This window comes from Crocodylus porosus, unplaced genomic scaffold (assembly GCF_001723895.1).
Source record: "Crocodylus porosus isolate Cpor-Errol unplaced genomic scaffold, CroPor_comp1, whole genome shotgun sequence".
Classification (NCBI taxonomy): Eukaryota; Metazoa; Chordata; order Crocodylia; family Crocodylidae; genus Crocodylus; species Crocodylus porosus.
Window position 1 is genome coordinate 4,523,912 of NW_017728947.1, and position 25,814 is coordinate 4,549,725.

At 42.6% G+C, this 25,814-nt stretch overlaps 1 protein-coding gene across 3 annotated transcripts; it reads left to right on the plus strand.

Moving 5' to 3' along the window:
* Nucleotides 1–133: 133 nt before the first annotated feature.
* MRPL23 (mitochondrial ribosomal protein L23) lies at nucleotides 134–25,399 on the plus strand. 3 transcript variants are annotated; one of them, XR_002104061.1, is made up of 6 exons: nucleotides 134–209; nucleotides 1,777–1,899; nucleotides 4,066–4,148; nucleotides 6,179–6,252; nucleotides 14,241–14,582; nucleotides 25,058–25,399. XR_002104061.1 is itself a non-coding variant. In XM_019552147.1 (5 exons), the coding sequence occupies exons 1-5, from the start codon at nucleotides 190–192 to the stop codon at nucleotides 14,403–14,405; spliced, it is 465 nt and encodes a 154-aa protein (XP_019407692.1). In that variant the 5' UTR covers nucleotides 134–189; the 3' UTR covers nucleotides 14,406–14,597. The 3 variants fall into 3 exon arrangements, 2 of the variants coding, with proteins under 2 accessions (XP_019407692.1, XP_019407693.1); XM_019552147.1 differs by lacking the exon at nucleotides 25,058–25,399 and having other exon boundaries at nucleotides 14,241–14,597; XM_019552148.1 differs by lacking the exon at nucleotides 25,058–25,399 and having other exon boundaries at nucleotides 165–229; nucleotides 14,241–14,597.
* The last annotated feature ends 415 nt before the right edge of the window (nucleotides 25,400–25,814 follow it).

Sequence of the window (25,814 nt, forward strand, 5' to 3'; positions counted from 1 at the left end):
CTCCGAAGTGACTACACAACCGCATCACTCCTGGACACTTCCCCTTTTCTCAGGGGGACGTGGGACAAAGGTGGAGGAGACCTCCCGGCCGACAGGGGGCGCGGGCGGCGCCGCGGGGCATTCGCGAGGGGGGCGGGACCGCCCCTGCTGAGGCGGGGCGCTTCTCGGCGCTTCCGGCAGCGCGCGGCCATGGCTACCGGACGGGTGGTGTGAGTAGCCCACTCCGGGGGTGGGGGTTCATGAGGGGACAGTCTGGGGGTACAAGCAGAACGGGATAGTAATAGCCAGGGGGAGGGCACGGGCCGGGTGTCGGTCGCCGTAGTGCGCATGCGCTTGGCGGGGTTGTTCTGTGGGGTGCGGGAAGGGGTCGGAGCGCTCGTGTGTGCGCTGCGGTTGTTTTTTTTTAAATAGTTGGGTCCTCATCTTTATCCCGCTCGCACCCGTGTGGTGGCTTGGGCTCACCCCCCCGCACAAAAAAATAAATAGGCCCCCCATAGACTTCCTTACATCGCTTGCTCGGCCCTGCCCAGCTGCATGCTGCCCGTGTGCGCGCACAGGTGCATGTGATGCCCCCTGCCTCCAATCACTCTCCCCCCAGCCCTAAGCAGCTTCTTGCTGTGGCAACCTGGGAAGTGCTGGGAAAAGCACTTTGATGCTGAGTAGAGCAAAATGCTAGCCATTTGTTTATATTTTTAAAAAAATGCCAGGATGGAGATAGGAGGGCCTAAAAAGAAGACATGCCTGTGAAAACCTGGACATACGGTAACCCTACGCATGTGGCCTGCCTGTTCCATCATATATGTAATGTGTGACCAGGGGCCTTTGCTTTTGCTTGCTTTTTTCTCCCGAATGAGCAGCTTTGCTGCTGCCCGGAGCCTAGGAAGCTCAGCCCAGACTGGATCCCCATTGAGTTACTTGGGGATTGTCTTATCAGGGTGACAGAATTCAGCCCCTATTAGCCTAATTTCTGTTGTAGCCAACCCAGTCCAGGGTTTATACAAGAGGCAAGAAAGTTTTGGGGCACTTGCTTTTCTTGGCCCGACTGCATCACTGGGGCAAGCTTTCAAAAGCAAGGTGTCCTTCAGGTCTCTGATTACAGCAAGCCAGGCACAGCGGGGGAAGTACAGTGGAGGGAAGGGCCAGAGATGCTCAGGTGGAGCAGACATGCAGAGGGTTTAACTCATGAATCCCATTGGCACACTTGCCAGTTCTGTGTTGAGCAGCACCCTCGAGAGGATCTCAAGGCAGCCAGGTTGAACATTATTGCTGTAGGAGCATCACGTGGTGTTAACCCAGAGTCGCCCAAGCTGCGACTGTTTCTGGATGCAGGCTGCCTTGTTAAATTTTGTTTTTAAAGTCCAGAAACACATGGGTTAGCCAAGGCTGAATCCTGTTTAAGGGTGGGGACACACACAATCCCTTTCAGAAGTTCTGTGGCTGGTCTGTTCTAACGATATTTAATCAAGCTGAGAAGCAGCAGGCTGGCTGACTCTGAATCAAACCTGAACCTTAGATGAAGGTATAGCCAACACCATGACTGGTCCTGGGTGCAGGCTTCCTGCTTTCTTTTTCTTTTTAAATCTTGAAATGTAGATCTGGCCAAGGCATTGACCAATTTAAGAAAGTACAGTTGTAGGGGGGAGATTGTTGTGCTTTGCATTGTGTGCTGTAAGGGACTGCTTTTTTTCCTTGCAGGGAGCAAAATATAAGGGGGGGGGGGTTGTTATTAGAACTTTCTGTGCCTTGTGAGTAATTGTTCTTTTTCTCTCATGGCAGCTACCCCCTGTACCAGCTGGGGAACCCCCAGCTGAGGATTTTCCGCACTAATTTCTTCATGACACTGGTGAGGCCAGGTGTGCCACAGCCAGAAGATGTGGTGCAGTTCCGTGTCTCCATGCAGTAAGTGCAAATGGAAAGGCAGTGGGAGAACGGGATGCCCGTTTCTCTCTTGGGATGCCCTCAGGGCCAACAACACAAATGTTCCAGTTTTTGTGATGTACTAGTTTAATGAGAACTGTGGCTGGCTTTTAAAATTGATTAGATAGCTGGTGTTGTAACACAGAGCTCTAGCCATTTTAGCAGATGAGTCTGCTGCAGGGTGAGCTGTGAATGTTGCATACGCATTGCAGTGGCTTTCTCCTGGAACTGAAAATATCCTTTACACCTTTTCTTGTGACCTATCTAAGAGCCCTTTGCATATTGTTTCTTGGGGAACACTGAAATGCAGCTGCCAGTTGGGTGAAATACAGCAATACTACATGGCATTTAGAGATGGGATGTGAAGAATGTTTTTATGACTGAAACTTGAGAACTATCAGGTAGCATCCTTAGGTGCATCCCTTCACTTATGAAAAGGGTGTTAGATCTGTAATTGTCACAAGTTCTCAAGACCTCACTTCTAGTTCTTGACCAAAATAGGGCATTTCTAAGAATGAAGCGTCTCTCTAACATGTTGGGGGATGAGTTCTGTACCAGTGGAAAGGGAAGGGTTAACACCCATTCAGTAATCACCACTGCTTCCTGCATGTTTCGTGTTCTTTTAGATATCGTCTCTATGGACTTAAAATTAAGTTTGCCCTTGAGTTCTGCTGGGCTCACAGGCTATGAGTTCCAATGGGATCACGGGCTAAGGTGGTAGGGCACCAGATCTAAAACTGTTAATAGTTGGTTGCTGTGTGATCATACTTATCATGCAGATCGAGTTAAGGGTTTTTTATCCTGTTTCAGAGTAGATCTTGAATTGAGAGGGCCTGACTGACTTGGTTGTCTAGCTTTGTCTCTGTAAGCAAAACCCTGTCAAAAAAATCCTTGCATACATCACTACTTTTGGAGCTTCATTGGGTTCTCTTTGCCAGCTGCAGTGGAGCCTCTCCACTGGCTTTCTAATTTGGTAAAGGGGTTTCTAGAAGAAGGAGAGTGAAATGTGCACCACACCATGGATTTCAAAGACTAGTTTCTATTTATTGCTAGCACATCAATAGGTGGTGACCAGCAAGGAAGAGAGTACTGCTAAAGTAGGTTATATAACCCTCTCTACAAATTTGATTGGACTTTGATATTGTAATAATTCATTACGTAGAAAGGACATTTTGATGTGTGATTAGGATAGACATTGGTAGCCTGGTATTCTCGGTTCCAGTTCCTCTAGCACTGGTTCACTGTAACCTTGGACAGGTCAATAAAAGTTTTTTTGTCTCAAGTCAATGACTGTAAATTGGGTTTAGTACATGTCTTTGATGCTGGGGCAGTGGGAAGCTTAATATATCAGAAAGTACTTTATTTTGTTTAATGGAAAGTGCAAAAAAGCACAGCATTATGTATATAGCAGTTTTGCTGCCATTATTTCCACTTAAATATAAATCAGCATTTTGACACATTAAGATTTTTCACTTTGGAAACCAATAAAAGCAGATAGACTTGAAAAGAATAACTAGAATATTGCCTTAAGAATAGGAAAGCTAAGTGTGATTATTGTTTTTTTAGAATATCAGATGTGAGAGAACTTCTATACCTGTAGCATCTTTTATGGGTTGTGAAGGCCGTGGCTACTTTTCAGCTCTCCTTAGTTCCACTTCCTGAGGACACTTGCTAACAAGCTTTTTCATCTAGTCAAGAAGAAAGCTTGGGAGAATAAATAAGTTGGCTGTTAAGAGAACCGGAGAAGTGTGTTACTCAGAACAAGTGGATGAGTTACCATTTTGCCTGACCAGTCTAGGCTGACACCATAAAGTCTACATGTTTGTGGAGACAGTTAGAGAACTCCATGAAGGGGAAAAAAAATTGTCAGTTGGTTCAGGGAGAGAGAATAGAGCAAGAATTGGGAGCCTTGAGTACTGAAACTACAGAAACTTAAATGTCTGTCAGTGTTGCACCTATAGATTAGGGGTTGCTCTGGCACCATGTTTTATATTTATATTTTTGTGCCTATAAAATTACCTTGCTCAAAGGGGAAAGATATATTTGCTCTGAACTAATGACTTGCTTTATAAATATTTTGTGTTCAGTTGGAGTTTGGTTTAAATATTTACATATTTATTTCTTTCCTTCTCAAAAATTTTTGTGCAGGATGACAAGACTGGATATTAAAAACTACCTTGAAAAAATATACAATGTTCCAGTAGCTGTTGTGAGGACCAGGATACAGTTTGGTGAGTTTAGGGCTCATCACCTCTTTGGGGTGTCTGAAAAAAAATTCAGCCAGTTCATCCTACTGCTATTTTTATAGTAACCAGCCTTGATTTACTGATATTTTGAAGGATACTGCAGTGGAATTTCTTCCCTCCCCATCTTCCTTTCATACCATAGGTTTTACCAATGCTCTGGAGCAACCATCTACTCCCTGTCCCTCAAGTTGAAGGCCAGCTCATTTCCTATGGTCATTCCTGAGTTGTGTTATACCCTCTCTTTGACCTTTAAATTCCCTCAGAAGAGACTGTTGTTTTGTGGGAAAAGGGAGAACTTGATCTTCTCATTCGTTCAGTTAAGTTCCCTTGCTTTTGAGTCAAAAGAATCGCCCATCCTTGTCATAAGGTAGTCAGTTTCTCTTCTCAGTTCATGTGTCTTCCTATTGTATTTCGTGCCATTTAGCCATCATGCAGTTTGGCACGAGGGCCAGAGTCTGTTCAAGAGAGATGGAAGAATTTTGGTAAGTTAGGGACTAAAGGGCACCTGCTGAAATTAGTAGATGACAGGTTTAAAACTAAGAAGAGGAAGTACTTTTTTTTACTTGTAGTTAACTTATTGGATTCATTGCCACAGGAGGTGGTAGAGGCAGGTAGCATAGCCAGATTCAGAAAGGGACTAGATAAATTAATGGATGATAGATGTATTAATGGGTGTTGCACAAAACAGTTGTAGTAGTTTCCTCTGGCCTGCAGGCCAGATCTGACAGATAGTGCCAGATCATCTGGCTTGCAGGGTTCCCAATGAATGTGTGGAGGAGCCCTGCACACTAGATTAGGTGCATGGGGTAGCACAGAGCTTGATCCAGATGTGTGGGACTGGGCAGGGGCCGTGTGATGCCTAGGCCTACCAGTTGGCCCCACGTCATTCACCTGGTCCATGGGACCGAAACATTTGAGCACCACTGCTCTAAATCTATCTGGTATGTTGTTCTCTAGCATCTACTTCTGCCACTGTCAGAGACCGCATGACTGTTGGTCTGATCCAGTATGACACTTCATGTGTTCTTATGTTCTAGAATTAAATTACACTAAGAGAATTGTCAGGGTAACCCCAGACTGAAATAGTGGAAAACTTCCAGGGTAGGCCAAGATACGGTTACAGGTAGATTACGTCTCAAGTCCGCATTTTGGTCTGTGCCCTACAGTTAGAGGGAGAATTGTTTGGGGGATGCGTGTGTACTGGACAACAGTGAGGAGGACATAAAGAAAAAAGGTGGAGGGTTGGGGAGGAGAAATATAGGAGAAATCTGATGAATTAAAAAACAGGGAAGTTTAATATTGATAGAGAACATGGGAAAGGCTGCAAATATTCAGTTCAGGTTTGTTTTATTTAAATATATCACACTGACTGCATGCAGTTCCACATTCTGAAAACTATTCACAGCCAACCTTGTGATCCAAACCATCACCCACTAAAAAAATCCTACCCTTGGTCCACTAGGTGGAAATGACAGCAAGTGATCACCTACTGTTAGAGAACTTGAACACTTACCTGGCATGGGGTTAGAATTGATAGTGGGGAGAGCTGAGATTGAGAAATGACCACCCAGCTTGGGGAGAGGAGAAGAAAAGGTGGAATGATAAATATAATATAATATAGCTTCAATTTGTAGCTCCTTGGAGAGGGGGCAGTGATCTTGCAGCTGTTTGATGAATGACTATTTTCTTGAGAATATTGGTTCCCCAAAGCTGATGAAGGAGAATAGATGGCCAGAGTATTACCCTAACATTGTAAGGCCTAGGGTTTAGTTCTTTACTCCACCACAAACTTCCCATTGAAACCATGGGTCAAGTTACTTAGGTCCAGAATGCCCATTGAAAATACTGGCTAAATACTCTTGAGGATCCAAGTCTTGGATGATTGGTGCCTCTCTTTCCCTCGCCTGTGAATTTTTTGTCACAGTAAATCAAAACTCAGATCAGCTGAATTAGCTTGCATTTGGTTAACTTGAAGCTATTGTAATATAAGTGTAAGTCTGTCTTCACTTGAACAGGCAAAAACAAGAAGAGGAACCATAAGAACCAGAAAGTGAAGTGCCCAGATTACAAGGTTGCCTATGTGCAGCTGGTGAGTAAAGATGTATGTGTTTTTTGTGGTGGTGAAATAGGTTAACCAACACAGTTAGGAAAAGGGGTCAGTGAATTGTCCACTGTTCTGTATACTTCTGGGATTTCTGCTTGCCTGTGACTAACAGCATTTTCCTCCCTTCCAGACCTTATGATGAGATTTGCTTTACTAAGAGAATTTATCTTAATGATTTGTTTGGGTCTGATTTTTAAGTTTTAAATCCCATTTTGTTTGAGGCTTAAGTCTCTTACAGTCTGATGACGCTGAGTGTCACTGTGCCAATAAATACCAGCTTGATGCTTTACTCTGGGCTGGAAGGTTCATCCCTTGTGACTGCTGAAATGTTTAGTAAGTGACAGAATACACTCTAAGGTCAAGGGAGCAGCTTAATGAAACTTTTTGGATGTCTCAAGTGGTAAGAACAGTGTAAGGCAGGGGTGGCCAACTTGTGGCTCTGGAGCCACATGTGGACCTTCAGAAGTTAATATGTATTTCCTTGTATTTTTGCACAAGCACACGGTGACCAAATGGAAGCTGGTCACTGTATGCTTGTGCAAAGATGCAAGGAGACGCATATTAACTTCTGAAGAGCCGCATGTGGCTCCGGAGCTGCAGGTTGGTCACCCCTGGTGTAAGGCATTGTCTTTTAAAGAGCTTTCAGTCATGGCTAACAAGTTGGCTTTGTGGCTAAGTTGGATTTTAACATACTAGTTGGCTGCCCAAGTGGAATCAGTGCTGAATATTCCTAAACAGACATAAACATAGTTTCCATATGAAAAATCATGAACGCAGAAATTGCATTTGAAGAACATTATTTAGGCTGCAGAATCACGTACTGGAACTTTAGGACTGTTGCCTATGAAAACTCAGCTCGACTCCCTTACCCCTCCATGTGTTCCGAATGAGGCAGGGTTTTTGTGGGGCTTTCATTATATCATTAAAACTATAACAGTTTGCTCCCTTGTGCATATGTTGAATTTCTTAATTTGTCAGTGCTTGGCTTGGCAACCTTAAAACATTCCTTTAAAGCTTTCTTATATGGAGGCAACAAGATTTTTTTTTAAGAAAAAGGTGAAATAAGTGTGGCTATATAACAGTTGTCCAGGTCTGGTAGGTTATAGGTTTGATCTCCCCTGATTCTACTGAGATAAAAACAGAAGACTGTGGTCTCTTGTGTCTGTTTTTCTCAGGTTCCTCTTTGTTATGGAGTGGTTGCAAGTTGTAGTCAAAACTCAAAAAGAGCCCTAGGTAGAGGATGTTCAAGGGATGGGAGGAATTATTACACCTCTTGGCCCATCTACCATCTCTGGCCACTTGTCCTCTAATAAAGAGGCTGCTACTGCCTTAGCCTCTTGCTTTGGCTTTTCTGCTTTCAGAGCCTTGGGTTCATTTTCATCAGAACAGTTTGAACGGAGCCACAATGTAAACCTATTTCGCAGTCTTTGTTTGGCTTGGTCTTGTTTCCTCTTGCTGTTGAGTTGTGAAGGAATTAGATTGTCCCCACCAGCAGATTTGGACTCTTGAAGGTAGAACAAAATATCTTTGTGTTGTGAAACAGATTGCTGACTGAAAGCATGCACAGGCACTGTTCATCTCGAGTTAGGCAGCACCACATCTGTAAGGTGCAGCATTTAAAAACCCTACACTTCCCCATTATTTTGTGCTCAGATGCAGCATTTATACCTTGGAGCAAGGACCCTCTTTTTGTCCTGTGCTTGTTCAGAGCCTAAGCTAGCAGGGTGCTGAGCTATTACTAGGCCTACAGGTACTATGGTAGTAATAATAAGCGGTGCCAAAAAATAACTTAGGAAATTACCTAACTACCATAGTGTGCAAGTTTTCTGCTTCCCTTCACCTTATTTAGGCTCCCAGTCTCCTTTTTCCCCTTTACTATCCTTTATATTCACTCTTCCTGCTGGCCCCTAGCACTGTCTTTACTTTCAAGTCTCTGCATGTCAACTTCCCTGTTTCTTTATTTTGTTTTTTTAGTGCTGTTTTCTTCAATGCTGTGGTGCCAGGAGTGTATTAGTGTTGAATTTGTCAGGGGGCAGAGGCTAGGACACCCCATGTCAGTTCTGAAACTAAAGATTTTGCTTTCATTCTAAATAATTGTTCACCTTAGGCCCTAGCCCTTTGCAGTCCATTGTTAACATTGGCCGCTTATCTTAATTCAGAAAGCCCCTACTAACTACTTTAAAATCCCTTTTTGATGAGAATCACTCTGCATCTGCAGTGAGTCAGTCTAACTAGGGGGTCAGGCTAGCCTGTTTTCCCACTATTTTTACCAGCTGTGTTTTTTCTAATTAATCCAGTTTCAAATTAAAACCGCCTATGACTAGGGAAAAAACTCATCTGGTTGGGAGGGTTTGTGTTGGCCTCTCTAAGAACCACTAGGTGGAAGCATTACTCTTCCTAATATGACTTTCTTTGCTAGCAAGGGTTTTGATTTACTTATTTGAATGAACTTGGGTCCATTCTAATGAGAGCAGTCATGCTTGCTGACTTCTCAGAACGTCAGCTTCTGTGTCCCAGCACAGCATAGACACATATTTTGAAGAAGAAAGATATAATGTTAAGTGTCACATGTAATCTACCTCTGTGTATTAGCGCAACGTCCAAAGAGTTTCCACGCATAACAGTTGTATTTCTCTTACAAAATCTAGTTCTTAGGGATTCAGAACTGTTTTTTACCCTCAAGCTGTACCTTGATTGATAAATTCTTAATCCCAGGGTTAATATTCTTGCTTTTCAAAATTTCTATTGCCATTAATATTCCTATTTATCCTACAGGCTGTGGTCAAAAATATCTTGTCATTGCAATCAGGACTTGTGGTAGAGGTGATATCTTCTATTAGACCGACTAGATTTTTTCAAAAACATTTCTTTAATCTAGTTGGTCTAATAAAAGATAACACCTCTACCACAGGTCCTGATGGCTTTCGCCTCTAGACCAATATCACTACAACCTGGATATCTTGTCATTGTAGATACTTGTTTCTTTTCTTCTCCCATTATGCAAGGAGAAGTGTTTTGTTCTCTAAATTTATTGCCCTTGGAATAGAGCTATTCCATCTTATGCGATTTCATTTTCTTAAATAAAAGTTAGCCTATTTATCTTTGCAAAGTGGCCATTCTGAATGTAGTATAACCTCTTTCTCTCTGCCTTGATAATATTTTTGCTATCCCATTGGCATCATCCTAGTTCTTGCTAACAATGGATGATATAAGAAGTCAGTGAGAGGTTTTGTGGCTCTGTCAGCGCAGGCAAAATGGAAACAAAAATAGGTATTCCTTCTGATAGGTGTTTTCACTGGTTCACCTGAGCAGCTGTCAGCACCAGTGGGAGCCCAAGTGTAGGCAAAGCTTTAGAATCCAGCCCTCTTTTCAATTAAACCTGCTTAGAGGAAATTTAAAGGAATGGTAGTAAAAAGAACAACACGTCAACATTAGGACTAACAGCGCATCAGCTCCCTGTGTGATGGCAGCAGTGGAAATGTTTCTGTAAGTGTTCTTAAACTTTGTCTAAAATGTCTTGCATGTTTATTAATAAAGCAGATCATGCGTCAATTTAAAAATGCTCTCATCTGGAGATGAAAGCAGTTTGTAGGTTTTCTCAATGCCTCTGAGGAATACTGGATAAACTAGGGTTGCCCACATGCTGTGGTACTACTGTACTTACCTCCTGTTCTACCTGGCATGCCTTTGTATTTTAATACCAGATATTAATATAAGACACCAGGTGCGTCATTCAGATACATTTATTAGGTTATTAAATTGCACTGCATTTGCTGCTGCTGTTGAATCAAGTCCCATGCTCTAGGAGTCCAACATTTTTTAGCTGATGACATTGTAAACATCACTCTTACCCTAATTCTGAAGGACAGTAGCAAAAGCAAGTGCCTCAATTATCCAAATAATCAAAAGAGCTTACAGTTGTTTACATACCCAGTGTTTGTTGCGTCATTCTTATAGAACAGTTGCTGTTCTGGCCTTCCATTCCTGAACTTTTCAAATGAGTGGAAGGTCAGCCCAGGTGCAACTAGCTTGCACTGGACAAGCCATTAACTGGTTGTTTCTGGCATGAGGTTCAGCAGTTGAAAAGGTTAACACTTGACTTTAAAGGCCTCATTATGATCACTTAGCAGCTCATTAAGCTTACTGGAAGTAATGTTTACTTCTTGGTGTGATGTTTCCAACTGCAGACATGGGCAACAAACATTCAGGTTCTCCCCCTGCCCCAGCTCCCATCCCCTGAAAGAGGTCTTTAGAACTAGAAGTGTAAACAGAAAGTATATGGTCGTCACTCATCCCCCTTCCCTGTCAAAGTAAAATTAATGTTTCAAATGTTAAATTATCATTTCACTAGTGTTTATTGTAACTATTATATAAACCAGTTTTGGTTTAGGACTGACTGAAACAGATGGACTGGATTTGTATGTGAATCTGAGTGTGGGGAGGGCAGGGGAAAGGACCTCTCCCCCTCCTATTTTCTATGGCTATCCAGTGCATCCCAGAGAGATCCTGTTCTGCCCACTGGAGAAGTATAACTCTCATTCTGGCATTTTGGGCAGCGGACAGTATTTATGTGACTCCAGAGTCTGGTCCTATTTTCTACCCTTTCCTTTCTCTCAGTAGGCAGCCTTATGTACTTTTGTCATTTTACGATCCGGCTTGATCTGGGAAGAGAGTCCTGGGTCTTGCTCCAGATACTGTGAATGTATTTTATTCCATGACTGTTTTATGCTGCAAAACAGGGGTCAGCAACCTAGGGCCAATGGACTGATTCTCACCAGTCTCCACAGTGCCCCACTTCCACAGCCCTCACTGCTGCTCTTTCTCATCCCCAGAGGAAAGTGTGTGACCTGATTCTTGTTGCCACATTTGCCCTTTCCTTCTTGCCTCTGGGAAGAGGAATCAATGGTGAGTGGCAGGGACAGTGGTATGTGGCAGAGGCAACAGCAGACAGCCTCAGAGGGGAGTGGTGGCTGAGTTGCAGGTGGTGATCTGCTGCTCATAAAAGGTTGCCAACCCCTGCAGTAGCAGTTAGGTAGAGTTGGGTATGTAGGAAGCCCTTCTGGACATGCTGAGTATGCCAGATTCAGTCACCTATGGATTCTTTTTAGGCCACTGGTCCAAAATGGAGACCACTAAGTTATCTAGACATCTGTAGTGGGTTTGAGATTCTGCAAGGGGGCTGGGATAGGATTGTGTTTAGTAATGCAGATAAGTAAAAGCTACCTAAGTGTCACTTAGTCATCTTAAAAGCAAAATAGGATCTGGACCTAAAATCTGTTAAGAAAAGGGGAAATTTCTAGCAAAACCCTAAATCCCTGCAGATCTGCAGCAATCAATGGATTTGTACTGACCCATCAACAGTCAGGTGCCTTCTTACAGATCCTTCAGTGTGATCTCAAGATACTCTTTAAACACAGCAGGTCTGCCTACATATAGAAGGACTTGCTAGTTTAGTTATATTGGCAGCCCCCCAGTGGAGACATTGCTTAGATGGGAAAAAGTGTTCCTTTTACTGGTATAGCTTACACAGGTTCCACAGCTTACACAGAATAAGCTTTCCTGGCATATGCTGGTATATCTGCATTTGCATGAGGGTTTTTGCTAGCAGAGCTGTGTTGAGTAGGAATGTGATTTTTCACATTCCTAACCAGCATAGCTGTGCTGGCAGAACTTTATGTAGACCAAACCAAAGCCTCATTAAGAGCTGTCTCATAAGGCTATTATCTTCAGTTTACAAAGGGAAGAATTTAGGGCCCAGTGAGGTTAAATGCCTTGCAGAAGGTTACATTGCAAACCAGTGTCAGCACTTGAATCCTATCTTCCACTTGCATGTTCAAAGTTCACATTTATTTGTTAGATTTATGTGCTGCCCTTCCCAGCAAAGGGTCCCAACAGCTTGCGGCAAGAGACAGAGTAACACTAAAAAAAGTAAAATATTAAAATAAAATATGAAACAAAAACTCCCCAAACAACATTCCAGCTTAGGCTTGCTTACTAAGTACATCCCCAAATAAAAACTTACAGTTCTTCCAGAAGATGTCTAGGCTTGGTCTCTGGCTGGCCTTTAGCGAGGGGAACAACTTCCCACATTTTTGCAAAGTGAAATTGGTGTCTTGGTGGTGGTACTTAGCAGGAAGTTGCTCTCAGCTCTAGAGACTAGAAATGAAACCCTCGTCCTATTGAAGTCAGTAGTGACTTTCTTATATTACTAGGATCATGCTTTCACCTTGAGTCTTTTTTCGTACTATTGTTGGTTGCTTGGCTATGCTGTTACTTTAAAAATGGCAAATTCTTACTTTTTTGCATCCTAGAAGAAGAAAAAGAAGCATAAAGCAGTTTCCTGAAGTGAAAAATGGGAGAGCTTGATGTTCCATGCATTTGCTTCACAAAATGTTTTAAGAAGGTGTGGTAAAGTGAACCAAAACAATTTGGGAGCTGCAAGCATAGATTGAATTGAAATATGCCTGGATATACACTTAGCCCTTTATGTAAACTGATGCCTCTTGGTATTTATTAAGTTTTGAAAAAAGCCAAGATGCATGCTTTTCAAAACTAGCTACCGAGCATGCATAATAACTATTTTTCATATGCCTTTCAGCGCTCCAGCATGCTACAGCGTAGTATTACTGCATAATATTGTTACTTAAGATTTATAAACCTTCAGTTCTCAGGGTGTAATGTTTTGGCTGTTTCAAATCACATCTGGCTGCCAGCCAAAATCAGAATTTCTTCAGAAAACAAGAGCTGGAAAGAGCCAACTTGTCTATGCTGATTTTTATTTATTAAAAAGCTCCAGATAGAGATTGACTTTTTCTGTTCAAGATTTGACTTTCACTGGCCTTGAGAAGGGAACTGTGAGCACTTTAATAAATGCCTGAAAAGTTTGGTTCTATTACAGTCTGCATACCTCAGTATCCTCTTTTTGGAATAAAAGCTGTTTTGCAGTGCACTGCAAAATCACTGGATGTTGCTAGTATGCTGTAGGGACAGCTTTCCTTCATTCTCCACTAATAGAAGCATATCAGTCTGGGAAACCTACTGGCATGGACATGCCAGATTACAAGACTTCCTTTCAACACTTACCAATCAATATAAGCTGTACTTGGGGCCATTTGTGTTGGGGAATCTGACCAGTCTGTCTTCTCGCCAATGTGGACAAGGCCTTAGGGCTGGCTTAATCTGTTCTGCTGATGCTACTAAGTTGAAGGACTTGGTTATGATGTGGATGTTCCTTGATGTGTACTATCATGCAGCATAGATAGATTCTTAGTTAAGCTCCTGAAGCATGCTAAAATCTTGATCAGATTTAATCTCCTTTATCTCATGAACACGTTAGATAGGCTTTTCCCCAGTCTTTTGTTTTTACATTTTTTATTTTATTCCAGCTAGTATGAGAATTGTCATTTACAATTCTGAACTCTTACATGATACCCTCCAGTGGCTGTTGCTTTAACTGAGCCACAGTATCTCTTGGCATCACAGCAGGGCATGTTAAATACAGTTGTTACAATATAAATTAACCTGCCCTAAATATAGATTGCTACCTAGGTGCTAACCAGAATAATGGGTTTTACATAGTTTCCTGAAGCTGGCACTCTAACAGAATCACTCCCTGCTCTTGTCCTTGATTTAACCTGCTGAGACAATATAAGCACCCCTCAGCTGTTACATGGGTTTGTTGTAAGAGATGAGTCTTGGCAACCCCCTGATCTTGCATGTCTTATAAATAGTTGCCAGTCCTTTAATTTGTTCTCAGAAACAATCATAAGTGCAGTGCCAACTACATACGCTTGTGGGAGGTGGGGTGTGAGTGTGTGCATAGAATCTCACTTGGCTTGGGAGATGTAGGAAGAAACACTGTGCACCAGCTGAAGCTTTGGGGTGGTCTTCAGTTGTAGCAGTAAGCAAGTACATCATAGCTGCTGCAGAAAGAAGCTGGAGTGCACATTTGACCATTTGTTTTCTTTCTTTAGGATCAGGGACAAACTTTTCAGTTCCCCAACCTATTTCCAGAGAAAGAACAAACACCAGAACCTGGCTCTATTGATGACATCCAGAACAAATATCTTGAGGAAGAAAGACAGAAGTACCAAAGTGATCCCAGGCGAGGAGGAGTTCCGGATTGGTTTGGACTTTGATGGAATGAGCCAGCTGCCTTTCTTTAGGCCTCTCCAGAGGATTTTAATCCGCAGAACCTGCTGCTTCCTCTCTTCGTAATGACATGGGCTTTATTTCCGAGCAGCTTTTGGTAGCGTTTTGTTGTTCTCAGTTTTCTGTGTAAGACTACAACAAAATGCCCCCAAAGAAATAAAAAGGTAAAATAAATCCTACAGCATTTCAGGTCTTTCATATGAAGCATTGAGATCTTTTAAGCACAGAATTTGCTATCTGTTCATATTTGCTGCAAGATTGTCTTTTTCCCTTCATGGTCTTGACTCGCTTCCTGCTGTTGCAGGTTTTTTGCAAACTAGTAATGCGAGTACCACACTCCAGTGCAAGTATAGCACGAGTTATATAGGGTGTATATATAAAGGATAAGCAGGTGGATATGATCATGAAGGGGCAATGTAGGGAAGATAAGAGTTTGTAGCCAGCTAATGCATAGCTGAATGCTGTATTTTGGAGCACTAAGTGTCAGGTGGACTAATGCTCTGATTACACAGTATTTACTTTAGTACTTTCAAATTGACCAGTTTTGAGGATGTTGCTGTGATTTTAATTTAACTTTTTCACTGTGTAACATGTTCCAACTTACTTGGAGCATTTCATTTTCAAGGAAAAGACTACGCAGATTGGATTAGTATCCATGCACACACTTATTTAGACCACAAAGACTTGAAACAATGCATACAAAGTAACTTTCACTTCAGTTGCTCTTGTGTGACATGGGTAATTGTCTCTGAAGACAGATCTGCATCAGAAACTTATGCTTGTATGGCAGTGTCGTGTAGAGAGTGTACCTTCTATTTTAACTACATTGTGATGCTTGCAAAACTCCTAGCATGGACACAGTTGGGTTGACAGTACTGGTGAAAGCACTTTTTGTAACCTACCTTGCAGACATTACTGGCTTAAGCTGTACTGCAAATGCTTTGTTTCTTGGTGTAATGGCAGGTATGCTGAGGTTTATCAGTATAGGTCTACTAGCAACGCTTCTAGTGTGGAGATGCTTTAAAGGCCGCTACGTTCAGTATTGTCTTGTCCTCCTGGCTTTTCTTCCTTGCTGTGGAAGGAACACATCCTTTCCTTCTCTCCTCTCCACCAAATCAGGTACTTGGCTTGTGAGGATTAGGGGATTCTGTAGATGGAGAAAAGAAACTGAAATACCCTGCCATCCTTACTGTGCTGTTTCCTCTTGGTGGGCTGGTAGACATGCAAATCTCTTCCTCTGCTGCTCAATTTTCCCTTGCTTCTTAGTTCTCCCACATGGAGTACTTGGCAAGGCAGTGAATGAGCCCTTCCCTTCAACGCTCTTCTCCCACTGACCAGACACTCTCCTTTACTGTTCCCTCTCCAAACTTGCTGTTTGGACAGCTAGCAAGATGTTTACAAGGAGACAGCTGTTCCCCAGAGAGGCAGTCCAAATAGGATTTTATGCACCCCTCTCATGCTCATTAGTTGTTTTGTTCCCCCTTCTTTATAGTCCATCTCCTTCTGTGGTTTGCTGTGTACAGATCCAGTGAGTCTCCCACCCCCCTCCTTGTACAACTTCTAAGACAGCTTTTGAGTGCGTCATGATCTGCATAAGTCAGCCAGTACTTAAACAGAGATGCTTTGAGAGAGGGATAGAAAGTAATAGGGAGGTAAGGGAGGTTATTACTATTGCAAACCTACTATAAAAGTTGCAGAAGTATATGCAGAACTGAGTCCATCTAAAATAGCTTTTTAATGCTTGGCTTGTGTTGTAAATATGTGACTTCTAAAGATCTCTAGTGACACCTGACACCTTACAATCCAGCAAACGTTGGCCTATGGTTATAGAGCAGAATGGTTAAATTTGAAGACCTGTTGGTAAAAGGGACTATACTCCAGCAATCACACCCCTCCCTTAGACTATATGTTGGTTGCATAAGGGGGTGTCAACCTATTTGCACACCTTGCAGAACAGTGTGGACCTGATCCTGATTAAGAGCTCAAATTGCTGCTGCAGCATAAACGCTAAATAAATTTTAAACCAGCTAGTCTACAAAGTGGGCTATCTTTACTATGTGATGTCTTGTGGAGTGTAATAATCTCTTGCACTGCCACCTGGCTTTGAGGAAATTGGTTAGTTTGTTGTTGCATGCATCCTCATGGCTGGTTGGCCAGCTCTGGGCACACAGTGCAGCAGCTCTTCACACTGAAGAGTTTAGTATTGTGCTCTGCAGCATATATAACTACTTTGGTTAAGACTAAGTAGGCTGTAACCTATGGCAGCTCATGCCTTTTGAATCGGTTGGTCACTAAGATGCCACCTTGGCCTACCTTTTGTTATGCTTGAGTGGGGTTTGTATTCTGTATGTTGAGCTAGCTAGAATAGAAATGTCTGGCATAGCCGTGGGGCATAGAGCTATGTTAGTTATATTAATCCTTGGCAGTTCTTGGACTTTCCTGCATGTGAGGAATAGCCAACTTTCTGTGCTACTAGTGGCACAAAGCGGAAGGATGGGGACTGGGGATCAAAATCTGATCCTAGGAATTCAGAGAATTTCCCTTGCTAGCTGCCTTTCAACTCTATTCTAGTGAAGTTAAAGTAAAGGTGGTAAAATAATGAGTGACTGTATTAAAAACAATGTCTAAATCTACTTTTACATCACAGTATTCCCTGGATCAGAAATATTTTGCATTGAACAATTTTTTAGAAAATGCCCATTGTTAATTGATACCTGGTGCTTTATCAGTGCCATTGCTGCTCCTATACAGGGCTAGATTAACACATAGGGAAACCAGGCACGTGTCTAGGGCCCTGAGCTGTTGGAGGTTCTGGACCTTCCCTCCGTGCCAGTGGCGCAGATGGCCCTATCCACCTCCCTTCCCCTCCCCTCCACCAGCCACACCATCATAGTAGCTGTTTCCTAGTGGCTGCTTCAAGCCCTGCTCCCTGCGGGCAGTAGCACTGAGGTAGGGAGGGAGGTCTCGACCAGCCCAGGGCCCATGAGTTTGTTTGCCTAGAGCCCACTAAAGGGTTAAACCTGCATTGCTCCTGTACTGTCAATATTATCTCCTTTACTATATAGACTGGAAAGTGGATTAAGAGGTGGTGTGACATGAAGCAAGTCAGCAGCAGAGCTGAGAGTAGAACTCAGGACTGCCTGGTTCCTGATTCCATGTTCAGTTTAACTAGACCCTGCTTGTCACCTTGTACGTTCGTGTCCTACAGTATACGAGGAGGTCAGGAGGGGCTCCAGTCAGGTCAGGTCACACCCTGCTACCAAGAAGTGTGTAGCTGCCCCTGATAGTTCGTGAGGCAGGCAGCTGTACCTGAGGGCCAAACTTTGGATGTAAAAATGAATAATTTCTGAGGAGTGAACCATTACTTGGTAGAAGAAATCTCATCATAACATTCTGGTGTGATGTCTGAAGCTGTTTCTCACACTTGGCACAGAGCTCTGCAGCTGTTGGCTTCCCTGACAAGTAAAGGCAGTGTGGAGTATTCCTTTCTTCTTTTTTTATATACAGACTCCAGAAGAGAGTAACATGTTAGAACTTGCAGCAAATATGTGAATGATGGTACCTCATTTCTCATGGACTTAAGGTATTCTGTGAAGTTGCTGAGAGGGGAGATCAGCTTCTCACAAAAACAGCAAAGTGAATAATACGTAGCCTTGTAAATGTCTTCTTTAGAGATACGGCTTTAGAATAGCTTGATACTTGCTCTCTGTCTTGGTTAAAAGCTTTGTGCTAAAAGATTATAATGGCTGGCCATTAGATGAGAGGCATACATGATTCTTTCTTAAAATAGAATAAGACAGTCATTGTTTTAGTGTGTACAGCAAGGAGATGATTAAATATTACATTGGTCCACATTTTATGGTCTTACGCAGTCTTACATGTTATCAAGCAGTATCGGAATGGAGGTCCATTGAAGGAAAAGGACCATTGTGATCATCTGTTCTGTTTTCTGCATAACACAGGCCATAGCTTTTGTGGGCAGTCCCAAGTCTTGAAAACTGTTTCACAGCAAAACAAGTTTATTTTTATACAGTGGTTCTGTCACTTTTTTGACTATTTATTGCTCTTAAAGTACTTGTGTGGAAAATTAGAACAGAACAGTATAGAAATATAGGGTTAAAGAGGACCTCAAAAGTCATCTGGTCCTGCACAAATACAGAAATGTCCTTCCTAAATCAGTGCTGTCTAACTTGCAGCCTGTGGGCTGCATACATCCCACGAGGGGTTGATTTGTAGCCTGTGGGCTTCTGCCAGTTCCCTCCACCTTCAACTTACAGACTTTCCAGTCCCCACCTCCCTTCTCTGGCTGTCATTTCCTGCCCCCAGCTCTAAGGGTGCAGCCTGCGTAGTGGGAGAAACCCCTAGCCACTCATAAGTTGGGAAGCCCTGACCTAAAGCATCCCTATGCAGTACTTACCCAGCAGCCTCCTTAAAATTTCCAATGAAGGAGCTTCCACAGCTTTCCTGGACAGCCTATTCTGATGCTTTACTGTTCCTTTCTAACAGTAAGGAAGTTTCTCTTGAAAGGTGAACCTACTTTGTTGTAGTTAAAATCCACTGCTTTGTATTCTGCCCTCAGCTGTAAGGGTGAACAGTTATTTTTCCCTCGTTGTTACGACAGCTTTTCAAATATTTGAAAATTGCTATAATGCTGCTCCTTAAACCTTAGAAAGTGGAATCCAGAACTGCACAGGGCATTCTATGTGAGGCCTAACCAGCGCTGAATAGAGTGGTTTATTGATCGTTAATATCTATTATCAAGTTTGTGTAAAGCAGAGGGATACATTTTTTGAAATACTAATTTTTGTAAATCTAAAGGATTTTACAGTAGATAAGGAGGCACATTTCCTTTATAATGATCTATGGTAGTTAAAGAGCATATACCCTTTGTGGCTATTACAGCATTACAGTATGGATGTTATAATTATGACCATCTTTTAGAATTCATAAGGAATCTTTTAATAACTTACTCCAATGCGTGAGAACACAGATCATTAGATCCTGACCAAAGAATAATTTATTTTTCTTATAAAATATGTCTAGTTACCAGTTGCTTATCAACCTTTTTTGCTTTTAGCATCTCTTAAATCCAATTAGAAGTTAGGGATTTACAAGAGCTTTTTCAAAAGCATCTATATTCCACTTTCTAAAGTCACTTAGGAGCCAAATCTTATTATGTTTTTCTAAGCAAGCAGACTGATTCAAGGTCTGGAAAGCCGGCATCATGGAGACAAAACGAGATGAAGTCTGATCTAATACATCAAAGATAGTGTTTTAGAAGCAACTTGATCACTGTCTTTAAGTGCCTACATTGGAAGGAATTTTCTGATAAAGGAAGTATTCTAATTCAGCCGACAAAGCCAAAGCTAGACAAGTTTAGGCTAGGAATAACCTCTGGGGGCAGGCAAATTTTATCCCCTTTTACAGATGAGAGAGCCGGAGAAGCATTCCAGAGCAAAACATTCTCCCATGAATCCTGTGCATAGAAATGAGAACCGGGAAAGACCTATTAGGTCATACAGTTCATCTCCCCAATTTGGGAGGGATGCTGAGCTCAGGCACACGCGTACACACGGGAAGCCCAGTGAGTGGTGTGTCCGGACAGCTGTAGAAGGCTGGTTGTCATACCCAGTGTCTCTAAACATCCTGTTTATCCCTGCAACAGGGAACATTTGATTGAAAGATAAATACCAAAAAAATTCTGCTAAGAACAACATTCCCTCTTGCTTCAAACTAGGCAAACAAACCTGACAACAAAAGAAAATAAACATGTTGATGGAGGCATATGTATTTACACACAGGGCTAGATTTTTTGAAAGGTATTTAGATGCCTGGCTACTTCTAAAAAAAAAAAAAAAATCTGGCCAACAATGCCAAGGCTGTATGAGCATGCATGCGCCCATGTGATAGGGTGTGTGAGAGGATCTTTAGGCTGCCAAAAAGCTTTTTTTGCAAGGTCACCCCTGGGACATGGCTTCTTTCTGTTGAAAAATAAAACATGTTGAAAAAAGCCTCAAGTTGGCAGCTAGATTTTTTTTCTTCCCCCTCTGTTTGTTTGTTGTTCATTTGTCGCAACACTGGAGGTCTGTTTACTTTGCCAGAGAGAATGAGGGACCCAGGAGACACTGCTTTGCATGCAAAGAGTTTATGGAAGGAGCTAAGTGGGGAGGAGGGTAGGAACTTCCAAGTTCCGTGAAATAAAGCTAAAAGAGTTTGTGGACTGCTGCTTTTCCTTATTTGCTAAAAAAGGCTTTGGGCCTGATATTGAACTACTAATCTTGGCAGAACTGCTGTTGGCTTCAAGGACTGGATTGAGCCCACTCTAGTCTCTCGTGCATGCAGCCTTCTAGAAGGCTGTTTTAGGGAATGTCAGGAGTGTTCAGTTCAGAGGCCGGGTCTGTAGCCATTAAACAACAGCTACACCAGTTTTCAGCCTCTTTCCTTTTTGATGTGCTTTTCCCATTTTGCTTTCAAGCTGAACATACAGGTTGGCAGCCCCCATGAACACCTTGAATTTAATTGGCTGTGAAATGCAACCAACTTCATCCCTCCCATTATTGCTTGGAGTAATTGGAGCAAGGAGCTTATGGGGGTGTCTTGCTGTCTGCTATTGCCTTGGGTTGTGACCTTTATGTTGCTTAACTGCTGTGCCTCAGATGCACCTTATTTATAGTGGATAGCTGAACCAGAGACTTTTGTTATGTTGTTTTGGATGATCTGATGGAAGGTACTGTGAAGAGGCAAAGTTAAGAAGAGCTGCTTTGAGGAGCTGGTGTTTAATGGGTGAGATACTTCAGTCACCTTGCTGGGCCTTCCTGTTTTTGGCACTGACACTCAAGGAGGAAATAAAATGGGTTGTGCAGGAATAACTTTTCTTCGGCTAACAAATGGAAGCATCTCAGGAGTGAATTGTGCAATTTGGATAGCTGTTTCTTGGGACTAGATAGCTAACATAGCTAACCACAGTGAGTTGGGACATCAAGGGAATGGGTAATGTGTGGGACAGACAATGACGGACAATGGCTGCATAGGAACAGCTGTGCAAAGCAGTTATAATAGGTTCCAGTTGTATGCTGTGATGGGATGCACTGCCTTGGCAGTAGCAGTTTCTTCTGTTCTGATTTTATAACTTTTTACTAGGGATGACAGAGTTGATGGACCTGCTGATCAGCCCAGTTAGTGACTCATACCCCTAAAGCAGTTATCCTTTGGCAAAGTACCTTCGTCAGTGTAGTTGTCTTTGATGGTATGTAGAAAACTAGGAATCTTAGAGTTACAGAAGAAATCTGCTTCCTTTTTCCTCCAGATTTTTTATTTCAATCAACAGAAGGAAAATATAAGCTTATTATAATGCTATTATAATACACATTAATGCAGAGATTCTCAGCTAGGTTGTTGTGGTACTCTGGGGTGCCTTGAGACCCTTTCAAGGGTGCCCTGGGGTCCCATGCAAAGTTAGCACTATTAAATATGCAAATATGATTCACAAGATAAACCCTAGAAATCCATAGCATTAAAAGTGTTTTAATCTGTTGGCTTTTTTTAGTTCTTTGTTCTCTTATTTTTTGTCAGTCAAAAATGAGTGAAAAACAAGAAGCAGGCATTTTCTAAGTGGTGCCTCCAGTCTAAAAGGGTTGAGTACCACTGTATACTCTGTACAGTACTGATCATCCCCTTTCAACAAAGAAATTGCAGCATTCAGAGATGTATAATGGACTAACTTTGGAATTTGAAGGGAAAAAAAGCCATGTATAAAGAGCAATTGAAAAGTCTAGTACAGTTTACCATCAAGAGGGGATGAATAAGTCATGACACACATGTTTAATGATCTAGAGAAGGCAGATTAGAAACTCCTGTTCATGTTGATTAATTTAAGTTCCTGGAGGCATTCAGTGAATGTCAGATTCAAAACTAATAGAAGGAAATACTTTCAACACATAATTAGTTTGTGGAACTTGTTGCTACCAGATCTCATTGAGGCCAAAACTCAGATAGATGTTCAAAAAAAGGATGAAGTATTTATTTGGGTTATAAAAACCATTTATCATAGATAATGCATGACATATGAAGAACAACAGGCAGTTTGGAAATGATAGAAATATTTTGGAGCATAAACTGACCCTTAGCTGTTGGAGGGTGGGAGGGAATTTTCCTGAAGAACAGATTAGTCCATGAATTGTCCACCAGGCACCCTACATTGGAGCAACTGCTAGCAGCTACTGCTGAGTAATAAGTCTGTGTGACACTATCATGACTGAGGAATAGGTCTAAGCTAAACTTGATCTGAGCTACTATGATAATTCCTCTAGTCCTATGAATGTCTTAGAACACGGGTGGGCAACCCTCAGCCCACAGGCCAGATCTAGCCTGCCAAGCCATTTGATCTGGCCTACAGATGTGGGGGTTTTGTGGCATTTGGCAGTGGGAGCTTTGGCAATTATCACTTTCTCTGGGGCACTATGGAGAGAAGTGGGAGCAGCAGCTTTCCTCATTCATGCCACCATGGGAAAAAGCAGTTGTAAGCAGGCCCTTCCCCTGGGTCCTTGTTGCTGACTGCTGTCTTAGAATGATTTTACTGGCAATGGTAGTTCTAGTATGTTCTCAAACTTAGGGTTGGACACTTGTACATTTTTCCAAGTCATATATTGTAAATACAGCTTCTATAGCAAGACAGGATGATGGACTGGGATCCAGGAAAATTGAATTCAGTTCTTGCCTCTACCTGCCTCTGACTTCAGGCAGTATCACTCAGTCTCATCCTTTTTCAGTTTCCCAGCTTCAAATTTATATATGGATAATAATTCTCCTCCTGTGACTAGTTGCACACACTATATATTCTCAGAGATGGGAGTTGCTCATGCTCGGAGCCTTCAGTTGGAGATTAATGCCTCAGCAGTACCTGTAGAGTATGCTCTGGGCCCCACCCCTCCTTGTGATTCCACACCCAGGGGATACAGGGCATACAAATTAGATTTGTAGCCTAATTTAATATGATGATATTACTTTTATTCTTCCTATACCAGTTAGGGCCAATCTTTTTGGCATGTGTGCTACAAAGTAAAGCCTTTAACCCTCCCCAAATGCTATTCCAATCCCTTTCCCCTCCACAATCTGTTGCTTTGTTTTCTGCACCTTGCCCTGTTGCACTTCCTGCTCCCTCCCTAATCTGCTGTGTGGCACAAATGGGCACACATGCAACAAGTTGGCCACTTCTGTGCTATACTATTTTTTAAATCAGTGGTTCTCAACCAGGGTGCTGCAGCACCCTGAGGTGCCTTGAGAGCCATTGCCCCAGGGTAGTATGCAAAGTTATCACTGTTAGATGTGCAAACATTATTCACAAGATAAAACCAGCGATTTCAAATAAGAATCCATAGTATTAAAAACATTCTGACCCATTGTGTTTTTTCTGAGTGCTTTGAAACAGAAGAATTGCTCTTATCATTTTTTCATAGTCAAAAGTTGAAGAACTACTGCTTTAGAGGAAGAGGGAAGGACATTTTAACTGGGATAGGCACCTCACCCACTTCCCCATTGCTTCTCTCTTTCCTGCTGTGAGGAGCTGCCATAATGCCTCATTGCTTTCTGCTTTGTTTCCCTCTAAAGAGTTAATTCTTCTGGAGGCATCTTTTCCCACTCTTGGCTTTAAGAACTGTCCTTGTGGTGATAGAGTTAATTCTGACTGCAGTGGATGTTCCAGATGTCGTTTTGTGTGTGGGACTCTCAGATCCCAGACCGATGTTCCAGCTGGTGATGGTCCTTTAAATCCAAAACATGCAAAAAGGAGGAAGTAAAGTTTAAACTTTTCCAGGTAGGAAAGACCATGAGATTGACAGATTATCTTAGATATTCATTTTTTTTTCTGGCACCAATATCTTCCTTGTACTACCTTACTCCATCAACTGACACGGTCATTGGCACTTGATGGAAATTTTCCTGCTGTTCTGGGCTTTTTCATTCAGTGGGCATCACTGGCCACATCCAGATGAGCATGGCAGTGCGTTTGCAGAGGCACAAATAGTAGTGGCACAAATATGTGCTGCTACTTTTGTGCTGCAGTGTATGCCCCTGCACCTGTGGAACACATTGTCTCACTGTGGGCAAGCTGCTTGTGCCCACATCCTCCCAGTCCCCAGCCTGTTGTGCCAGCCAGCTCCATGTGTTGCAGGGGGCACTGGCTGGGATACAGGGTGCCTTAATGCGTGGCTAGCTGGCAGGCAGCCCTTGCGCTGAGGCATCCTTTGCCCCAGCCAGCCAGGGAATGGCATATGGAGATAAGGGAGAAGCCACTCCAGAGCTGTCTGCTCTCCAGTCTCTATGTATCTCAACACAGGCACTCCTCAGTGGATCCCCCATGCTGAGGCATATGGAGACAAGGGAGCAGCTAGCTCAGGTCTGCTTGCTCCCCCATCTCGAGGCACACTGTGCTCTAGTGCACGGAGATGGGGGAAACGGGCAGCTCTGGACAGCCTTCTCCTCTGTCTCTATATTTGTCTCATTGCATGCTATTTTGGAGTGCTTTGTACTGCGTTTTTTCTAGGGATTTTTTTTGCTTTTATGGTACCACAAACTGCCCATGCCTGCATGTGTGGATGTGGCCATTATCTCTCTCAAATCCCTCCTTTCTTTCCCTTTTCAGGGATCCTCCTTACAAGAGGATCCAGCATGAATCCCTTCTGGCCAAGGGTGTAATAGAAAGGTCCTCCACATCTTGAGAAATGATTTACAATGGTTACTTCCCAGCTCCAAAGAGGAAGGAAGGATGTTATCCCAAGAAATTGACATCCATTTGTAAGCTCAAATTTAAGATGGTGACTCAGACTCTCATAATTCCATCACTGTAAAAAAAAAAAAAAAAAAAAAAAGGATTGACTTGCGTTTCTCAAGTTGCAGTATGTGTACTTCCACATTTTAAGATGACTTGCACTTTCTAGTGGGACAAGACTACTAGTAGTATGAAGGAGGGCTGTATGAAATTTCACTGGCTGTTTTGTTTCAACTCATTTCAAGCTTAGAATAGCAAAATCAAAACAAAACAAAAGGTTTCATTTCAAGGCTGTTTCAAAGCAAGGGCAGTCGACACAAATTCGAAACTTTTGAAATGTTTTGGGTTTTGAACCTGGGCTTCCTTGCAGCTAAAGAGAAACTAAGAAGAGGGAGAGGACTGCTCCGATATTGACATGTGTAGCTGGCTAGTGACTATCACCCTTCCCTGAGGTCCCTTCTACTCCCAGTGCTCTGGGGGAGGGATGGAAAAACAGCATAAAAAGTATTGTTTGAACTGAGCTTTCTCTGTGCCTTCATACTTACAAGCAACAAAATTTTGCTCTGAACAGTTTGAGGTGTGGTTTCCCAGAAGCCCTTGCACCTATCTTCTTGAAAGCTGGCAGGCTTCA